Source organism: Motacilla alba, chromosome Z, assembly GCF_015832195.1.
Source record: "Motacilla alba alba isolate MOTALB_02 chromosome Z, Motacilla_alba_V1.0_pri, whole genome shotgun sequence".
Lineage (NCBI taxonomy): Eukaryota > Metazoa > Chordata > Aves > Passeriformes > Motacillidae > Motacilla > Motacilla alba.
The window spans coordinates 20,274,467-20,294,426 of NC_052046.1; the positions used below are offsets into that span (position 1 = coordinate 20,274,467).

Here is a 19,960-nt window from a genome sequence, read left to right on the forward strand (position 1 = left end):
TGTATGTATATGTATATATATATATATATATGAATCTTTTGGCATGCATTTTGATATCAAACTGAAGAAGGACATTTTCTCTCTCTGTAGTCTTTGAAAAAAAGACTACAGTGTAAATCAACTCTGGCTCACCAAGCAGATTTCACTTAAAAGATTGGATTACACATGGCATTCAGTAGTGAGGATATGCCTGAAATGGTATAGCATATGCTGTATGATATTCACTTCAGTGCATTCTGTGCCAAATCCATTAGACCTGTGTATGCTCACCAAACTAAGCACAGTGGGGATGCCAAGAGGTAGGAATAAGATACAAGTTAAAATAGGCCACAGACAACACCTTTATCTTACATCATTCTCATTGCTCCTGTGTGTACATAAGCTATGGCTCAGCTGTGGGTGTAAATAGCTCTGAAATGTGAAAGTCGATTTGAAAGGATTATATTGACTCTGCTTAATAGCAAAAGATGCTTCAAGTGCCTTTTAGTACAAACAATAAATAAATACATTATTACAATAGGAGGAAATACTGACCTCTGCTTGTGCTGGGCTAGCATTTTCAACATGACTCTTGTACCTTTTTCAATTTCTTCAAGTTTGTTTTTTGCAAGAAATGTTTTGGTTTTTTTAAGAAAGAACTCACTATATTAAACATTTTGGCAAAAATTTCAGAAACTATGTGGGTGGCCGTGTGCCTCTGATTTTTGCGGGTGGGGAGGAGGATTCTGGGTTTGGGTTGAGTTGGGTTGGGTTATTTGTTTCCCTATCCAAATTTTTTCAGGTTTAGTAATTATAATATATTTTATAATCCATCTGTTTCCTTTCCCTCATCTTCATTCTTCTGGACAATACTGACAGTCTGCCAAACTAACTTGGCACAGACATTTGCAAGGCTGGAACTTGTGGCTACATGTAAGTAGAGTTCTCTGCATGCTTGAGCATTTTTTTAGTCAAGAGAGGTAAGTGAATCTTCTGTGATTCACTGCCCAAGTCAAGAAACTACCCTATTATGTTATATAGTTTAGAGTACATTCTTGCTGTGGAAAGGATTATTCACCAAAATTTTTTGCTTCCAGTCCAACAGAAGATATTTCATGCTATGGAATTGCCCCTGAAGTCACACTGGTTACTCGAAGAGAACATGAGCTCAGCTACAAGCAGCAAGGTAAGGTGAGGCTCATAGCAGCATATGCCCAAACAGGGAGACTTGGACTGAGATCCAAAAATACAGAACACACTGTAGCTTCCAAAACTCTGAGACATGATCATTTCTAGATTTTGCAGAACACCAACAGGACTGTTTGCATGCTAGATGATAGCCATTTTGGGTTTTCTCCAGCCACCTATAAAGGGGTCATAGTCACCTCTATGACTGTTAAAACAGAATCTGTTAAAACAGAATCTCTGTTAAAACTGGGCAGCCATGAAGCAGAAATTCACTTGCATCATCATTTTGTTTCTTCTCTCTGGGGATGAATCACTCCTCTATGTGTTTTAGAGCAAGATTCACTTTGTTGTCCTGAAAAATGTTTGAAACTGCAGATTCTAGAGACCAGGTTTTTTAACTATGAGCGTATTTAGGGACATTGGTTTGAGGGGTTTTGTTGTTTTTACCAGACATACAGCATGTTGCTGTCAGGATGGGACAGAGAGGAGAAAGAAAGCCATATCAAGAATTTTATATTGAAAATTTCTATTTAAACAGATGAAATTTTATGGTCTCAAAATCTGTTTTGCAGTTTGGATGAAACCACCTCAAGCCTACATGTCTTTTTCTTATTCCTATCTGTTCATCCCTCTAGTTCCAAACATAAATACTGTTGGCCAGTGTAAGTATATTTCAACTGCTCTGCCAGCACTTCTTGTCAGATGTGTGATTCAGTCCCAAATTCAGCCTCAATTGGAGCCAAAGAGCAAACAAAATCTAGATATGAAACTCTATTCTTGTTTTACAACAGTCGAAAGAGACATTTTAAAGGAAGATAAGGTTGAAGCCTTTATATCTGTACTTATCTTTCATATTCACAATTGACTCAAGTTGTTAAAACTCAGTTTTCTGTGCTCTGTTTAAAACATAACATCTTTTTGCTTGCTATTTGTATTTTTCTTTATTCATTGCTTGAACTTTCATAGGACCTTTTAAACTGAAATTAATCTGTCTAAACTGTGAGGACATTGGTTGTTAGTGGACCAAATAAAATACTGCAACTAACCACAAATATTGCTTTAATGCAAAATTGATTTAAAAAACACTAGGTTGGTTGGCTTTTAGGGATTTGATTTGGTTGGGTTTTTCTTAAACTGTAGTGGAAATTAAATTAGGAATTTGAAAATCACAGTACAGAAACAAAAAGCTCTATATTTTAAAGCAAGTCGTTTCCTCCACATTATAAATTTTATTGCAAAGGAGAAAAAAAAAAAAAAAAGAAAGAAAAAAAAAGAGGAGGCAACAGAAGGAGGGAGAACGTAAATCTGTTCAGAGAAACAGTCCCACAGAGTTCTGGACTGGTTCTTCCGTCGTGGCTGGTGGAGGAGGAGGAGGATAGGAGGATGCGGTGAAGCCTCCCCGGCGTTGGAGTCTCCGGGGTCCAGCCCGTGTGGCCGTGCCACGGTCCGGGGAGAGGCCGAGGTGAGAGGCTGGTGGTGGCGAGCGCCGAAGCAGCGATGGCCCGCGCTGCCCTGGCGGACTCCTGCCTCGTCCCCAGCGTCCTGCCCTCGGAAGGAGCGGACGGAGACCGCGCGGGGAAGCAGGGGCAGAGGTGGACGGGAAACGGCGCGTCTCGCCGGCTGGTGCCAGCCGAAGGCAGTTGCGCTTCCAGGCTCCGGGACTCCCAAGCAGGAGCCTGGGGCAAGACGGCCCGGGCACGGGTGCCCTCGGACCCCGGCCATCCGCAGCCCTGCAGCGTGGGCGGGCCGAGTGGATATAGCGAGCACAGAAGGGGCACCCGTCTCACGCGGCTCGGGTTGTACCCTGCTTCTAGGTTCTGGGGCTCTCGGCGAAGTCGGGTGGCCCCGTCCGTCCCATCCCACCCTGAAGTCAGGAGCCAGCCCCCCGAGGTCTATCATGCGAGACCGGCGGGCGGCCACGCTGTCCCAGCTGAGAGCGTTGCCGTGGAGTTTACAGGAAGCTTTACAAAGAAAAAAAAAATTATTTGGAAAGAGGCAAAACGTGGAGGAGCCGACCTGAAGTCGGCAGGATTCAAGGAAGGAGGCACTGAGAGGAGCAAACCCCTCCTGCGCTGGGCACAGCAGCAATCTCCCCACATCGCTTACGGGCCCTCCATTCCCCGCTCCTTGCCCCGGGGTGCCCGCCTCTCTGCCCAGGCCCACCCGCGGAGCGCCGTGCTCCCAAAGTCACCGGGCACCTGAGTACTCAGGAGAAGTTTCGTCTCCCTAATCGCTCTAGGCTAACTCGTCTGACACTCCGACACTTAGAGAACATCTAGGACAGGTGTGGTTAGGTGATCAAAGTGAGATAAGTGATCAAAGAAGAGATAAGATCAAAGATTGCTTTAATTGCGAAAATGAGGCCAAATAAGATTTTCAGAAAACCAGCTACATATCGGAGGTTGTCAAAAGCACTATTTTCATTTAATGTAAGCGGTTGAAGTTCAGAAATTACTGGACACTTACATTCACGTGACACACATATTTCACATTCCTTTTTACTTACAAGCAACACAGATTACACAAAAATAAACAGGAAAAAAATATATTTTTTATATATATATATATATATATATATATATATATATATATTTGGTCAAGCATTCATTCCAGGCAACCCGTCGCAGGGGTAAGCGGCAACCGGCTCAGTGCCGGAATCCGGCCCGGCGCCTTTCCCTCCTCTCCGGCCGAAAGCGACCACAGCTCGGCCCGCAGCCGGAGGGAAAGTCATGGGCAGGGGAGGGGCAGGGAGGCAGGAAGGGCTTTGCGACGGGCAACGCAGTCCTGCCCCAGCCCCGGGGCAGGCGGGGAAGGGGAAGTACACCGGGTTTCCCGGGGCCAAGCAGCTGGGCTAGCGGCAGAGGGGATACTCTTTGCGGGCGGAGGCTTGCAGATCCGCCCCGGGAACCAGCCAGGTCAGCAAGGAGAGCCCTCAGGACACTGCCTGCTTCTGGCCGTAGCTCTCAGCCTTCTCAGATTGGAAGGTCGTGCTTACCCTCGCCGGGGCTCGCCCGGAGGAGGAAAGAGCCTGTCCCTTCCTAGTCTGCAGCGAGATGCTGTTTTCCCCACCTGCGACTGCCGCTGGCTGATGCTCTCGGCTCCTCCCCTACTGCCACGGACCACATGGCAATGTTTTGGTTGATAGGTTTGGATCGTTTTGTTGTTGTTTGTCTTTCTTTCTCTTTTATTTTTTTTCTTTGTTTGTTTTTTTTCTCCTCCCTAGCAAAATGTGCCGCAGCTAACTGACTCCAAAGCAACCGCAACGTCTCAGGAGAAACTTTCAGGCGGCTTAAGGAAGTAAGGAAGGAAAAAAAAAAAAGAAAAGAAAAAAAGAGAGAGGGGAAAAAAAGAAAGAAACGCTACTTCTCAGGCTGCTTAAACTCCCTGTGCCGTTGCGTGCGTGGTGTACTCAGGGACAGTCGCACGGGGCCAAGCCTTTCCTTGTCGGGAAACACTCGGTCCAAGGCATTTAAAAAAATAATCCCCATAAATCTCCATATATAATGAGGCGTGCGGTTGGGGTTTTAAGTCCCATAATTTCCCTGTGTTGTAACAAAGGGAACCCCAGTGAACTGGCAGGTCCTAGCATACCAGGAGGGCTGTCAGGCACACGTAACACAGACGGGGACGTTGCTGTAAGTACTTTGCAAGATTACCAAACACGGGCGGTTTTCCGCCAAGAACATCCACTTGAGGGTTTCCCAAACAGGGAAGCAACGCGCCCAAAGCTCCTTCCTTCGCTCGAGGAGTCGCTTTCAGCCTCCATAGTCACACCCCCAGACCGAGGTCGGACCCAGTCCACTGCCGTCGCCTCGTAAATCCAAGAATAATCCCCGACACGGCGGTTTCCTGCATAGGGTGGTTTTGTTTTACCGATGCTACTCGGGCAGACACTGTGGTTTACAGCCACCACAAGCAACGACCTGCAAACCCTAAGTCTACCCAGAATGATGGAGAGTGGGAGGGAGGCGGGAGCGCCGGCGCCCGGCAGCGGAGGCCGGGAGAGACGAGGGCGGCCGGGAGCCCTCCCGTCGTTCCCAGCGGAGCCCTGCCGTGACCCGCAGAGCTTGTCCGGCGGGAGTAAAGCGAGTGACTCGGGCGCGCTGCGCGGAGCGGGGATGCCGGAGTCCCCCGCCCTTCGGAAGGGCTGTGTAGGGGCTGGGAGGGGGGGGCACACTGCGGCTCGGGGCAGGCGGGTGGAGGAAGTAACAGGATCCCATTGCTCCGTCCCGGAGTGGCGGGCTTCACTGACGGCAAAATTTGCACTTGATAATTTTCTTAAAAGCACTTTGGAAGTCTTTGTTGAAATAGGCATAGATAATGGGGTTGAGAAGGGAGTTGGAGTAGCCCAGCCAGTTGATTACTGCCCCCAACCACTCGGGCATGTAGCACTTACTGTCACAAAAGGGCAGGACCAGGGCCACGATGAAGAAAGGCAGCCAGCAGAGGATAAAGGTGCCCATAATGATGCCCAGGGTCTTGACAGTCTTCCTCTCCCGGGACAAAGCCATTCTGCGTTTGGCTTCCGTGTTCTTCTCGTTGCGCCTCTCGAAAGAGGGCGGCGGTGGGGAGCCGCACGCCTCGCTGGGCAGCGGCAGGTGAGTCTTGGAGGAGCTGTTGCAGTGCTGGACCTCGATGATCTCCAGGGCGGTCCCGTCCTGGCCCTGCCGCACCGCGCCGTTGACACAAGCGCCGGGCTTGGGCTCTACAGTCCGCCGCCAGCCCTTGCCGGGCTCCCCATTGCCTTTCTTCACGGTGGTCGGAGAGAGAGTGAGGCAGGTGTCGGCGATTTTTTTCTTCTCTGCTTTCTTTACTGTCTTGCGGATCCTAAAGCGTGCCGCCTTGAAGATGCGACCGTAGAGCACCAGCATGAGAAGAAGCGGAATGTAGAAGGCGCCGAAGGTGGAGTAGATGGTGTACCCGTGGTCCTTGCTGATGGTGCAGGCGTCGGGGTTCGAGCGGTCCTCCGGCGTCCTCCAGCCCAGCATGGGCGGGATGGATATCAAGAAGCCGATAAGCCAGGTCAGGCTGATGAGCACGGCCGCCCGCCGGGGAGTTCGCTTGTTAACATAGTCAATGGGGTCCGTGATGGCCCAGTACCTGTCCAAAGCGATGGCGCACAGGTGCAGGATAGAAGAGGTGCAGCAAAGCACGTCCAGCGAGATGAAGATGTCGCAGGTGACCTGCCCCAGCGTCCACTTGTTCAGCACCTGGTAGAGGGCCGCCATGGGCAGCACCAGCACGGACACCATGAGGTCGGTGACGGCCAGCGAGCCGATCAAATAGTTGGCCACGGTTTGCAGGGAGCGCTCCAGGGCGATGGCTGCGATCACGCAGGCGTTGCCGCTCACGGCGCACAGGATAAGCGTGCCCAGGAGCAGGGAGGTGAGCACCTGGTAGCCCAGGGTCATCTCGGCGAGGCTGGGGCCGCTTGTCCCCTCGGGGGAGCGCGCTGGGGAGGTAGTATTGTTGGCCACATCCATGCCGGGCGGGGGGGTGGGGGGGTGTCGCTTCAGGAGACAGACATGGGAAGAGATGCCGGTCACTTGTGTGCTCCCCTGGCAGGAGGCATCGGCGCCCCGTGCGGTTTCGCCACGCCGGGCACCCCCCGCTCCACCACCCCTCCCTCCCCTATATAGCGCGGCGGGAGGCGGCCGAAGCTCGGAGGACGGCGGCTGGCGGAGCCGCCCCGCGCCCGCCCATCCCCGCCGCCTCTGCCCAGCGCGCAGCCCCGCGCGGTGGGGGCGGCCCTCCTGCCGCCGCTTGCCGAGATTCTGCCCCTCGCTCTGCTGCTCACCCGCGCCTCTGCCCCCGCTCTGCCTCTCCGCGCTCCCCTGGCTTTCTCCCTCCCCTCCCTCCCTCCTTACTCCCGCCCCTCCTCCTCCTCCCCGTCTCCCCCTCCCCATCCGCGGTGGTCTCGCTGGGTCGCCATCGTCGGGTGGGCGCAGATGTCATTCCCCTTCTCCCCCTCCCGTTTGGAGGGACACCGCAGACAAATTCTCCACGACTCCCCCTCCTACCCTCCGCCCTTTACAAGTCGTTCCACTGCTCCGCGCCCGGCAGAGGTGGCTCCGGGCTACCCCTCGGGACCAGCGCCGGGAAGGAGGGCAGAGGATGGAGGGGACAGGGTATTCTGCGAGCCGGCACTGCCGCTGGGGCGGGGGCAGCGCACACCCGGGCTGCCCGGGGCTGGCGGTGCCGAGCGGGCGGCGCTGGAGGTGCCGATCGCCACCTGCAGGCAGGCGCCGGCCGCCCGAGGGCGCGGCTCCCGCGGGGCTCGGCCGGTCACCGCCGGGACAGGACCGGCCTGCCCGTGAGGCTCGACCCTGCCCGGCCGCCGCAGCGAGCTGCTGGGGGTGCCCGGCGAGCGGCACCGGCCTGCGGGCGCGGGGGAGCGGGAGGCAGCGCTCGTGTGTGTCTCGGGAGGGACCCCTGTATAGCCCGACAGGGCTCCCGCTCAGCCGCTGACTAGCGCTGTAGCGAGGGAAGCCCAGCTGGTGATGGTTCATGCCCTCGGCCCAGCGCCCTGCCGACGGGGGCTCCGTGCCGGGGCGCGGCTGCCGGCCCGCCCGCCCAGCTCCCCGCAGAACGGCAACATTGCCCCTCGGCCCTTCAGACGGGCGAATTACGGTACAGCACACTAGAGAAAAGACTGTCCTCTCACGACAGTAACAGCAGCGACAGCAACAAAGAGTGGTAAAAATTACTAAAGAAATCCCAAAACAAAAAACGTTGTAGGTTGTAGTTCAATCCGATATGAGGAGGAAAGCTGTGTCTGAAAGTGAAATGAGAAACATATTACTGAGAATAATCTTAAAAGAGCGTCAGATTGGCATATCATAAGCAATTCCGTTATTCTCCAGTAAATAGAACTAACAGTCACAAACCTGGGAAGATCTATTATTTAAAAAAAATAAAAATAAAAAATAAATTTAAAAGTGGTGATGTTTGTAAGCTTCCCTCTGTCCTTGAAAGACAAATAAAAGTTTTCCAACACAACTCTGTAACAGGTTTTCTACTATCTTGCAGCTCAGGATTTCTTTCATTCTGCTCTGTAATTCTACCATCAAGCTCACTAAATGCAAAAAGCCAAACAATTGCTTAACAGGAAGATTTTCTGATTCTGACTTGATCAAACTTGAGATGAGGTTCACAGAGTCTGCTTTGCACAGCCTCAGGTTTCCTTCATCTTCTCTCAGTCAACACTTCAAGTTGAATTTGCAGCTTCAAAACATTTGGACAGATTCTGGCCAGTTGCTTTTTACAAGAGGTCAAGACTGCATTTCTCTGCCCCTAGGCTTGCGATCCCCTCTGTAAATGACCAAAGCATAGAGATTAGCTGGATTAGTAGATCAGAGCTGCACCCTTGCATGCCTTGTGTCTCAGCCTATCGCACTAACATTTACAAAATCTGTGTTTTACTGAATGAACCCTTAATGCTGTTGAGACACAGATGAAATGTAATTGATATATAAGTAGGCATTACGGCTTTACTAACAACACCTATTTTCTTTTTAATGTCTCCTCAAATGCGTGGTATTGTTGACTTCTAAGCAACTACCTCTTTAAATAGTGTTTTCCTTCCTTGAAATCAAAGTTTGTGCTTCTTGCTGTTTAGTATCAGCCTGATAAAATGAAATTAAATTAAATTAAAAAATAAAATAAAACAAAACAAAACAAAATAAAATAAAATAAAATAAAAATGCAAGTGTGGGAAGCAGGGGAATTTCACCCAACTTTCTTGTATGGCGGTGGACAAGTCATTAACCTAATTAGATTATCTTGAAATTAGCGTTTCAAAGCCACAGGGGATGCAGGCTCTTGGGAAAACCGTTTCCAGAAATGTTTTTGTGCTGACACGGTCAAGTGAAGTCAATCCCAGACACATTTTGGCGAGAAACCCAATGAGAAAATGTTGACAGGGTCCTTTTGCAACGGAAATATTTCAAATCGGCTTTCATTTTAAATTTTTTTTCAGGATTTGAAAGCCATTTCTCTCTGAATTAAATTAAGAAGCAATTTAGGCAACCGTGGATGAAGGGGAGAGAGCAGGAAGTGGAAGATGTAGAAGAAGGGAAAATTCAGTCTTTTGATGTGAGACTGTCTTTAATCCTACTAAGCATTTAAACAACAAAATTCCACTAAAACTTTTAGGCAACTAATGATGTCCTAATGTCTTTAGATAACCTAGGTAAAGCACCTAGGGAAATTCTTAAGGAAAACCATATCCTCATACAATCCAACCTGATCTGAGAGTAAATGAAAACTTAACACACACACAGCCTTAAAAAGTCAAATTAAAACATTAATATTATTCAGTTAAGATACAGCTGCAGCAAACAAGGGGGTCTTCAGTAAATACAAAAAGAAAAAGCTTTAACAATGGTGTCAAAACAGTCTTTTCTGGGCATTTTCATTCCACAGTTTTCAAGAATAGAAAAGGAGAGGCTACATATTCTTGATGCTCTCAGATTATGACTGTATTATCTATTTGTCAAAGCAAAACTGAAATGCCACAAGTCGATCACAACTTTATATTCCTGTGATTGAGTATTACACTTCGGTTTGAAAAAGATATGAACTTGGGTTTATTTTTTAAACTTTTCACCATGATAAAATACAGTATTTGTGATATTCAAGAAATTATATTCCAGTAATGCTTTCAAATTTAAAGGGTTAAGGAACTAGGGAGAGAAGGAAATTAATTATTTCAGGTCACTGAAACTGATAGAGTATGTACAGTTTTCTGCGAGAGAAGCTCCAAACAGGTGAAAGGAAATGTGTGACTGAAGGCAACCTATAGTGCCTTCTTCAATTTTCTATTTAGGCATCTTGTAAGTGTAGTCAAAAGGAATTCTTGCTACTCCACACAGCTGAAAAACTTCTGAGAAACAGCTGTAACTTTAAAATACAGAGAAGTAAACAGGAACTTTATGTCTGAAGTGGCTGTATCATTGAAATACATCCTCTTCACACAAGGACATGCATTTCACCATAAGATCCACTTCAGGATATCTGCTCCTGCACTTCATAAAGCATAAAATATTTCACAGTAGTTTAAAAAATTTAAGCTTTCTCCTGTAAAAAACCAAAAGACATTAGAAGGTGACTGAAAATCTTAAGGCCAAAGCTAGTGTCATAACTCCATGGCTCTCAACTAAGCTATTCTGGATCAAAATGAGTCCAGATTTGGTAAACTGTTTAGTCCTGACTTTGTGGACAAGATGAATCAGCTAGGAAAACTAAGTGACTTTTACTATCGATAGTAGAACTGTTCCCTGTGTCCTATCTCTGGATATAGCTAGTTTGTGAAATCCTGGATAGTCAAACTCATACTTTTGAACAGGATAAAAAATTAATGAATTCTACAATTGGTCTAGTCAGAGTAAATACACTACAAGGCCAGTACAGTAACACAAGGAAGCATAAATTTTCAACTTATGAATCACCTTTTTGCCATGTTAATATTTTTTCCTCTTTTAGAGCAAGAAAATGGCCTGGATAATTGTCCACGAAACTCTGTCCAGCCAGCCAAGAGCTGGCAACTTGTGGCCCACTAGGAGCTGTGCAGCAATGAGACCTTCCTATGGTCGTGTAAGAATCATCTGGGGTCTATCAGAGGCTACAGCACCAGCACGTCAATGTTCAATGCTGAGTTAAGTGCTGCCAAGTACTGAGATATCTCTCAAGCTGCTCCTTAACACTCCCGGTTCTGCAAACACAGAACAATGGCATCCAAGGAAGATCTGTTAGCTCCATGCCATACCTGTCTAAGCCGCAGCACTGCTTCATGGCTCTGAGATGTCTTGAGGATGGTACAGCTGTGTTCACATGCTGTGATTTCAGCTTCAGGTGGCTCTGCACCAAAGGCAGACACATTTCTGTTCCTTCTTTATTGCATACTTAGAAGCAGATCAGTAATCTGGGCCAGTCAACCCAGAGGAATAATTTGTAAGAAGCAGGAATAACTACCATTTCAGAATGCTGAAATGCCTGTCTATTTTTTTCTCCCACAGGATTGACCATATTTTCCATTTCTTCAGATATACCACTCGACACTGTTATAATAGAAAACCATGGGCTGATGGTAAGTTCCTGTGTCCTATTCTCTTTCCATTCAGCAGCCTTACTCCAAACTTACTGCCTTACTACTTATGACCTTATGGTTGTCATTTTTATTAGTTATGAATAACTAATAATAATACACATGTTATGAATATTATGTTTATTATGCGTTTTATTCATATATTATACATATTATGAATAACATAATAAATAATTATGTTATAATTATTTATAACATATACACATATTTATTTGGTACTTTTGCCTTTTTCTGCCAAGAGCTTGCAGTAGTAACTAAAATTACAGCATAACTCAGCAGGGCTCACAAAAGGGGATAATCCATTTCACCTAGCACTCTCAGAAGTAATAGAAGGTAAACATTTCATCTAAAATGAGTGTTATGTATATTCAAGCAATGTCACTGAAGTGAAACAGTTACTGGAGATTATTGCTATCTAAATCATTGGGCAGATTTTATGCAAGTCCAGAAGTATAAGATATTTTAGAAGGTATTTGCTTTCATATTCTCCCTCTGTGAAGTAAAGAGACTTTAAAGCATGTTTGTTGAATGTAAGTTTTCATAAGTTTATGGAGACTTCTCAGAATTTTGACCTTCTGTGAAAACTTGAATTTAGGCTACATTTTCTGTGTTGCCCTTTCTGTAGCACAGTGCACCTGTGATGAAGGAAGAGCTGTGAGAAGGTCTTTTAGCCATTTGTGCACACTCTTGATACTAAAGCTGCTAATAATGAATTTCATTTCAGAGAAACTCTGTGAGAATCTACTTAGTCATCTCTAATCATGCTGTGGGGAACAAAGCAATGTTCCAGCTCTGCTGAGGTTTTTATCAGCACACCTGTGTCAGAGGCAAGGGGCAGCGATGCACAGAACTGGTGCATTAGGAGCTGGTTAAGAATCACCTGTGTGGTGCAATGCAGTCCCAAGAATCCAGAATGTTGCCTGAATGGGTTTTTTAAAATCTGTGTTCTGATATTTGTGATCTAATTAAAAATACTCGGTGGCAATTCATATTTTATCAATGTTTGCAAAATAAATCATCTTAATAACATCCAATATACAATTCTAAAATTGCTGACTAGCACTGAGGAACTTCTTGGTTAAATCTGGCTTCTTCTTATAGCTAATTAAGATTATTTAATGCATTTACTTAGTATTCACATTCATCATACAGCAAAATACATAACTAGCTTAAAGAATTTGCAGAAAATACATACCCACTTACAGGAGTATTCTAGATCTTAGGCAGTTTTCATAGGTTTTATAAAATATTTGCATAACTGTTTAAACAAGGAGTGCCAATATATTCCAAGTTTTGTAATAATTTCTAGTTTTTCTCTCATTAGTGACTTCATTTATGGATACATTTTAGCAGACACTTTCAAGCTTTTTTTGCTTTGTTATCCCTACCCCATGCTCTCTCTCCAAAAAAGACTAGCTTCTAAATGAGAAGGAATTCAATAGAGTTAACATTAAAAGATTTTCAAATAAATTTTGGTGTAAGGAGATATATGCTCTAAAGAATTTTATTGCAAAGATAATTTCTGCCATTTTAATATATGTATAGCATTTCACTTCAGAGGAGGCAAAGAAAAAATTATTCTATAAGAACAATAAGTTATGAAAAATCATCTCTAACTAGACCTCTACAGGCCTCACCTTTAACTATCAGGCCAATCTAAATGAGTTTATCAGTATTTTCCAAAACTAAATTATGGTATATGAACCTTACAATTGAGTTGCAGATATAACAACTTTGCTCTTATCATGTCAGAACTTCAATACTACATTAGATTAAAAGTAAATTACATAGCATCATTGTCTTCTTATCAACAAAAACAGAAGCTAGAATTTCAAAATTATTGCTTATAAAGGATATAAACTCTCCAATTGTATGCACGCTGGCTGGAGCTCAACAGTAGGGTCTTCAGTTCAGTAGTATATTAGTCCATGCCAGTTTAAAAAAAAAAATATATATGTTATTATGATTTCATTTCATTTTTCTCACATTGACATTAATATAATACTATTATTTTAAAAATACAACTTGAGAAAAGCAGGGCTGATGTACAGACAATAAATGTCTAGTCTTTGCAAACTAACTTTATCCTTTCAAATGGAAAGCAATTTGCTTTATCTACACAGAGATGAATCACATAGAGTTAGAGAGGCCCACACAGACAGTGACATTGACAAAGGCCATGAGGAGATTGTCTTTGCTGATCTATTAATCTCCTTTACCTAGGGCATTAGTTGGTGCCATAGTAGTAAACCATCATGTATTCCAAAGAATCTGGGGCCTTGTCAGGGAGAAAAGTTGTAGGGTTTTTTGCTGGAAGTAAATGTTCTCTTGAGGAATTATTCAGCTGCCAATGCCTTCTTTATGAGTTTTCCTGGTACAACCTCTGGGCCATGCACAAATGCTAGTGCTTGAGGCAGATGGAGTGTACAGCCAGAGATAGTGTAAGGCAGAAATGCCCCCTCAGCAGCATCTCCTACCTGTTGCCAGTTTATGAGGGTTCATTCATCATTGCTGCTCATTAACTTTTAAACACCCTTCTAACTAACGGGCTTCATGTTAAGTTAATCACCCAGTGTTCCTATGTAAAAAATGGAGTTCAGCAACCCACAAAAAACAGACTCACAAACTGATGCTTTGAGCATGCAGCCCCTTAATCCTTCCATGATCCAATATTAAGAATAGTGTTTCTCAGCCTGTTCTTACAAAAGCAGTTCAGCTACCCAATTCCACCAGCAGAGAATTTTTTTTTCCCCTCAGGAAATTGCTGTCTATTTTCAAACAGTTTTAAAAATCATGGGGCTTTGGGTATAGAGCCATGAAAGGCAGCACTGCCACCCTGTCTTGGTTGTGTTTTTATGGGATTAAGCCAGTTCAGAACAAACCTGCTCGACATAGCTCAGCCTGTGAATCCAGACAGATCTTAGATGTGTCCTCAGTGTTGCAAGGAAACAATCAGTTCTATGTCTTCATCACAGCAGCAGTGTGGGCCCTCTTAGGTTGACCAGGGAAGCAAAAGTGAAGAAGGGCAGGATACCAATGAGTAGCTCAGGCAAGTGTCCCCCAACCTCATTTCCAGTCTATTCACCAGATGGCCTTAAAGGAGATCAGCAAAGGAAACCATACAATGTGGGCAAATAGTTATTTTGGCTAATCATGGCACTTGGAAGCACAAAGAGAGTAACACATTATATAACCTAATGAGTGAGTTTGCTATCAAGATAAGCCATGCAGATCCTGTCTGCTACATTGAAGTGAAATTTGATAAAATCTTAACACTAGTGAAAGTGTATGGGAGGTTTTGTGCTATATCTTGGGTGCTGATGCTGTTCTTTGATGACATTAAGTCTTTCCCAATGTTTTTGGGTTGTTTTTTTTTAGTTTCTCCCTCTGGTCTCCTATCACATTAATCACTCTTTATAAATTCTTAAACTCTAAGCAAAATCTCTATTCTCTCAGGACCTCTATCACACCTACCATAGACATTCAACATTCCCTTTCTAGCTGAGTCATCTGAACTCCCTCTTCACAGTTTCTATTATCACTCAGTTAAGTTCAAAATAAGTAAAAACTGATGGGTTCTTTTAGGCTGAGATCACCTAATCAGGGGTCCCATGGTTTTAATCTCACCTGAGCAGATGAGGTCAGATTTCGAGGCCCTCATAACTCTCTGAATGGCACATTACAACTGTGTAATTGTAGTGGAATATCCTGCTAAAACTTTTAGGAATCTTCATCTATAAGCAGGCTTTTTGAGAGTTAAAATTTTGCCCATATGCACATATTGCAATGAACTCAGTTGCAAAGCTAGCAGCTTGCTAATTTGATTATAGGCTGTCTCCAATCACTTACATAAAGAACTCATCACTGTAGAACCTGTACCTTTGCCACTATTAAAAAAACAAAAACAGAAACAAGAACAAAACCAAAAGCAGAACCAAAAATAAAAACAACAAACCAAAAACAAAACCACTAAAACAAAAACAAAAACAAAGAAACCTGAAAACAAGGTGTCAAGAAAATTTTAATAAACCAGATGCTTTCTCTCCATTCTCTCTGATAATTTTCTCTTAATGACTGTTCATACAAAAGAGTCACGATATGTTTTATGCATCCAGTACATCATGTATCCCTCAAGGTTCATCACAGTTTTTCTTGATAAGACAAATTTTATGTTAGTCATGAAAGGCTAGACAAGCTTTTTTTAACTTGTAGTCTGGTGCAATACACAATTGCATTACTGTAAAGAAGAGTAGAGTTATGTCCCTGAGAGGAGCAATTAATTTCTATCTTTCTGCTTCTCCAGACGGGAGAGTAAAATGCCAGGTTTTACCTGTTTCTGTCCATCTCCTTTAGAAAAAAAAAAAAAAAAGGAATATGGCAAAAGCCTCTTTATTTCTTCCCCTGTGGGGCATTCTATTTTTCCCCACTCAACACTGATTATGTAAACTAAGAAAAAACGTAATTTATTCATTAACTGACAAAGTTATTCTGAGGTTTTTCTAAAGACAGCTCCATGAACATCAGCACCAGAGTCACACATTTACTGTTCACTTTCTATCAGTCCTCTTCTGCACTATATTCTGTTTTAGTAAGAAACCAATATTATTATTTCACCATTCAATTCAATTGCATTTTGCTTATTCTCCATTTCTGTTTGTGCAAGACTGTAGTGAGTAATTGTGCTGGCTAAGGCTTTTTAAACAAAAAATGATCCTGCATAACTGCACATCTTGTTTTTATTTATCTTAATGTCAGATTAACATTGCTATCATGGGAATAAATTTGCTTGTATTTATTTGTATTTATTGCAGGACAATGACAGAGACTAGAGCTGGAGAAGATGTCATTTATGACTCTTTGTGCCTGCAATATCGTTCAGGTTAATAATATATCTGGCTCTAAGCACACAACAGAGGACTGCAAGAAAAAATAATTACCAATTATCTTACTTATGCAAGTCTTGTATGTTCATTTAGAGGTTCATGTTTTAAAGTGGGGCTGCATCCTCCTCTGTGGTGATTTCTATCATGGAAATGTAGTGAGATGGCTCCCATGACCAGAGTGCTGCAGCAGATGGCCATAAGCTCTTTAGAAGAGACAGGTGAAGTGAGGGAAGTGGTGGGACAGCACTGTGTGTTAGGAAGTGCTTTGATTGTACTGAATTTGATGATGATGAAGACGGCTGAGAGCCTCTGGGTGAAGACTGGGGAAGGTCAGCAGGCACAGGTCTGCAGGGACTCTGTTACAGACCTGCCAGCTGTGGAGAATGGGCACTTGGGGCATTCTGCAAACAGCTGCCAGAACAGTCACCAGCCCTTGTACACATGGGGGACATCAGTTTGCCAGAAATCTGCTGGAAATACAGCACAGCCAAGAGGAAGCATCCAGTGTGCCTGGAGTGTGTGAAAGAGAACTTCCTTATACAACTGGAAAATTAGTCTACCCAAGGAGGTGCTCTGCTGGACCTGTTGTTTGTGAACAGAGGACAGATGAGTGATGTGCTGCTCAGTGGCTGTCTGGAGCACCAGAAGTGTTGGAGGTTTCAATATTGGCTGAAGGAAAGAGGGGCACCTTCCTCTTTGGATGTCTGGTGGGCAGACTTTGGCCTGTTTAGGATATTGATTGACAGAGTCCCATGGGAGTCAGTCCTGAAAGGCAAAGGAGTTCAGGAAGGCTAATGTATTTTAAAAAGGAATTGTGAAATATTCAGGAGCAGTCTGTCTTAAGGTGTAGGAAGACAAATTACCAGGGAAAAAGAGCAGCCTGATTAAGCAGAGATCTTAGGCAGGAGCCTGGGGGGAAAAAAGAGAATCTCTTGACTCTAGAAGGAAGGTCAGGTGACTTGGGACAACTACAAGGATATCATAAGGTCATGTAGGAAAAAGATTAGAAGGGACAAAGTCCAACTACAACTTGATTTGGCTGCTACACTTAAAAATAAAAATGGTTTCTATAAATACAAGATTGACAAAAGGAGATTAAAGGAGTATCTCCATCATTTGCTGAATGGCTGAGGAAGCTGGGTTTGTTTCAGGAAGAGGAGGTTCAGGGGAGACCTCACTGCTCTCTAGAATTCCCCGAAAGGAAGGTGTAGCCAGCTGGTCTCCCCTACACTGCCTGCAGTGAGAGGTCTAGAGAAAATGTCATTAAACTGAGACAGGGGATATTCAGATTAGATATTAGAAAACATTTTTTCCCTGTTACGGTGGTCAGACATTGGAATAAATTTCCCAGGGAGAGGGCGGAGTCACCATCCCTGGAGTTATGTAAGAGGCATCTGGATCTGCTGCTGGGCAATATGGTTTAGTGATTTAAAGATAACAGTGGTGGTGCTGAGCAGATGGTTGGACATGATAGATCTTAAAGATCTCTTCCAACCTTGATGATTCTATGCTTCTGTTATTCTACCTGGTCATTCACTAAGTGGTAGGTAAGTAAATAAGGTTCAAAAAGTGATAAATGCCCATCCTGCCTTTCTTTCACCAGGAATCCTTTCTTTTAAGTCTCCTGGGATCCAAACACCATTTGTGTCTCTCCCCAGCACTTGAGAGCAAAAAATCAAGTTGGTTGTATAGAAATTACTGCAGTGGGGAGAAGCTCCACTCCTCAAGACAAATGATGGTTGAGTGACCACAAGCTGGAGTTTAACAGGAAGGTATAAGCCCCCACTGGGCAATTATGCACAATATACCTACTGGAGAAATTTTGAGAGATATTGCAGTCCCCCACAGTTTATGATTAATGTATATTCAAAAACAAGACATAATCTGTTCATATATCTTTCCATACATTTTTTACCTTAAGGTAATGAAGGTCATTAATATATCAGGTTCAAAAAGAAAGGATATTTTGCTCTTGGCCCTTCTTTAGTATTTGGTAAAGTTTGAATAGTTTAATTATATATTGCGTAAAGGATTATAAATGAGTTTTTACATTTTTAATAGCAAGCCTTTTATTTGTACACTAAGAAAAGCCTAGAGAAAACTTCTATATCCCTATTTTATCTGTATCATATTTCTCTGTTGTAATTCTTCAAATATTGTCCCATTAGAAAAAAGCCTGTTAAGTTCTTTTTCCTGGGAGGTTTCACTTTGATAAATGTGAAATATTCACCTGAGGAGGTAATTTAGTTACTGTTTTCAGTAACAAATTCAGAAGAGCATTATCAGTAACTAGTTCTATAAACAGCTTTTCTCTTTCCTTGAGCTACCTTAGTCAATGGAGGTTGTTTGGAGCAAACTTTTATTTCTGTACAGTATTTGGTTTCTCTTGCACCCAACTTTTTGGTGGTTAGGTATAGAAATCTATTTCAAGCCTTTTCAATAAGTAGTAGTACTGGCCATATTTTTAATTGAGAGGGCAGATGGAAATTCATATCAGCATTTGAATTAAAAAGCTTAGGAAAATGTTCCTGGATTAAAAACATTGGAATTTATTTGGAATAAATCTAACTATTAAAAGATGTAAGCTTAGTTTCCTAGCTACTGTAAATGAGGATGATTAAATCAAATATAATTGCCACAAACTATAACAAACCTGAGAACACAGTAAGAGTCAATGGAGTCTGTGACAGCTAAAATTCAATATCCTCAGTCACATGGACACAGACAACATTGTAGCACTCATTGCTGTTGAAGTTGGTCAGTGAGTGTAGGATGAAGGTCTTGACTGCTGTACATATTAATACATTGTTCCATGTTTAAGTCGGTTGAAAGGAACAAAGAAGGTAGATTGAAAAAAAATTGTTATTGAATTGTTTCGTGTTTCGCTCTACCGCAGTAATAGTTGTGTCTTTTTCATCTAATTAAGCATGTTCCACCTTTCTTAATGAGATGCCACTGAAGGGGATAGTATCAGATGCAAGATGCTGAGTGCAAATGTGTCATTTCTTTAAAGCACATTCCTTTAAACATTCATATATTCAAGACCAATAAAATCCAGTGCATATATCCAAGACCAACTGCAAACTGTTCTAAATCATGGTTTATTTCTCTGTGATGCCTGTAACCTTGAACACATCCACACGATCACCTCTGTTAGAGCTACATTTCTGACTTTGGGCAAATACCAGTTTTTACTGTAATGTTTGTCGTGTCATTCTAATGATGTTTTAACCAATGCTCACTCCATAATTGTTGTGACCTATATACAAATCTGTTTGCCTGCTGTTTTGGGGACCATTGTAATGAAGGCCACCCCAAAAGAAGTTCTGGTTATGGTACGTACATGCCACTTTTCCTAACTTATTTTTCCTTTTTTTCATTTGCCTTCTGTTGAGGTTCACTGAAAGCAAATCTTTATTAGATCAATTACTCTATATTAGATTACTGTTTTCCTTCATACCTGAGGTGGATCTTACAATTCCTCATGGAGTGATGTTCACAGAATGACCATAACAGGAATATAGTTAGTCATAACTTAAAGCAATTTGTGCTTCAGGGAAGCTACCACTGATTTTAGTGTTCAGCTCTACAGCTATACGGGCAACAGGTTTACCAAGTATATTTGGACAACTTCTCAACACAATTTTTTACAGAACTACATTAAAATAAAGACTGAGGTAAGAAAAAAAATCAATTAATAAATGGATTCTTGGAATAAGAGTCTTCATCAAACAAAAATTCATTTTCTTCTGTTCTCAACTAGTGTTTATTTCAGCCAGAGAGCTGAGCACGTGGTTTAGCAAAG

At 43.5% G+C, this 19,960-nt stretch overlaps 2 protein-coding genes across 2 annotated transcripts; both read right to left on the reverse strand.

Moving 5' to 3' along the window:
- Positions 1-1,308: 1,308 nt before the first annotated feature.
- On the reverse strand, positions 1,309-5,254 carry LOC119695571. Its single transcript, XM_038124350.1, has 3 exons — positions 4,163-5,254; positions 2,495-3,128; positions 1,309-1,372 (listed from the first exon to the last, which is right to left on the reverse strand). The coding sequence occupies exons 2-3, from the start codon at positions 3,064-3,066 to the stop codon at positions 1,309-1,311; spliced, it is 636 nt and encodes a 211-aa protein (XP_037980278.1). The 5' UTR covers positions 3,067-3,128; positions 4,163-5,254.
- An 18-nt stretch (positions 5,255-5,272) lies between these two features.
- Positions 5,273-6,767, reverse strand: HTR1A (5-hydroxytryptamine receptor 1A). Its single transcript, XM_038125837.1, has one exon. The coding sequence runs from the start codon at positions 6,648-6,650 to the stop codon at positions 5,412-5,414; it is 1,239 nt and encodes a 412-aa protein (XP_037981765.1). The 5' UTR covers positions 6,651-6,767; the 3' UTR covers positions 5,273-5,411.
- Positions 6,768-19,960: the final 13,193 nt, after the last annotated feature.

Coding starts and splice junctions, on each gene's coding strand:
- LOC119695571 (XM_038124350.1), bottom strand. CDS start 3,066: ATGATAGACCTCGGGGGGCTGGCTCCTGACTTCAGGGTGGGATGGGAC. Junction 1,373..2,494: donor AAGAACCAGTCCAGAACTCT/GTGGGACTGTTT, acceptor CTGTTTTAACAG/TCATAGAGGTGACTATGACC.
- HTR1A (XM_038125837.1), bottom strand. CDS start 6,650: ATGGATGTGGCCAACAATACTACCTCCCCAGCGCGCTCCCCCGAGGGG.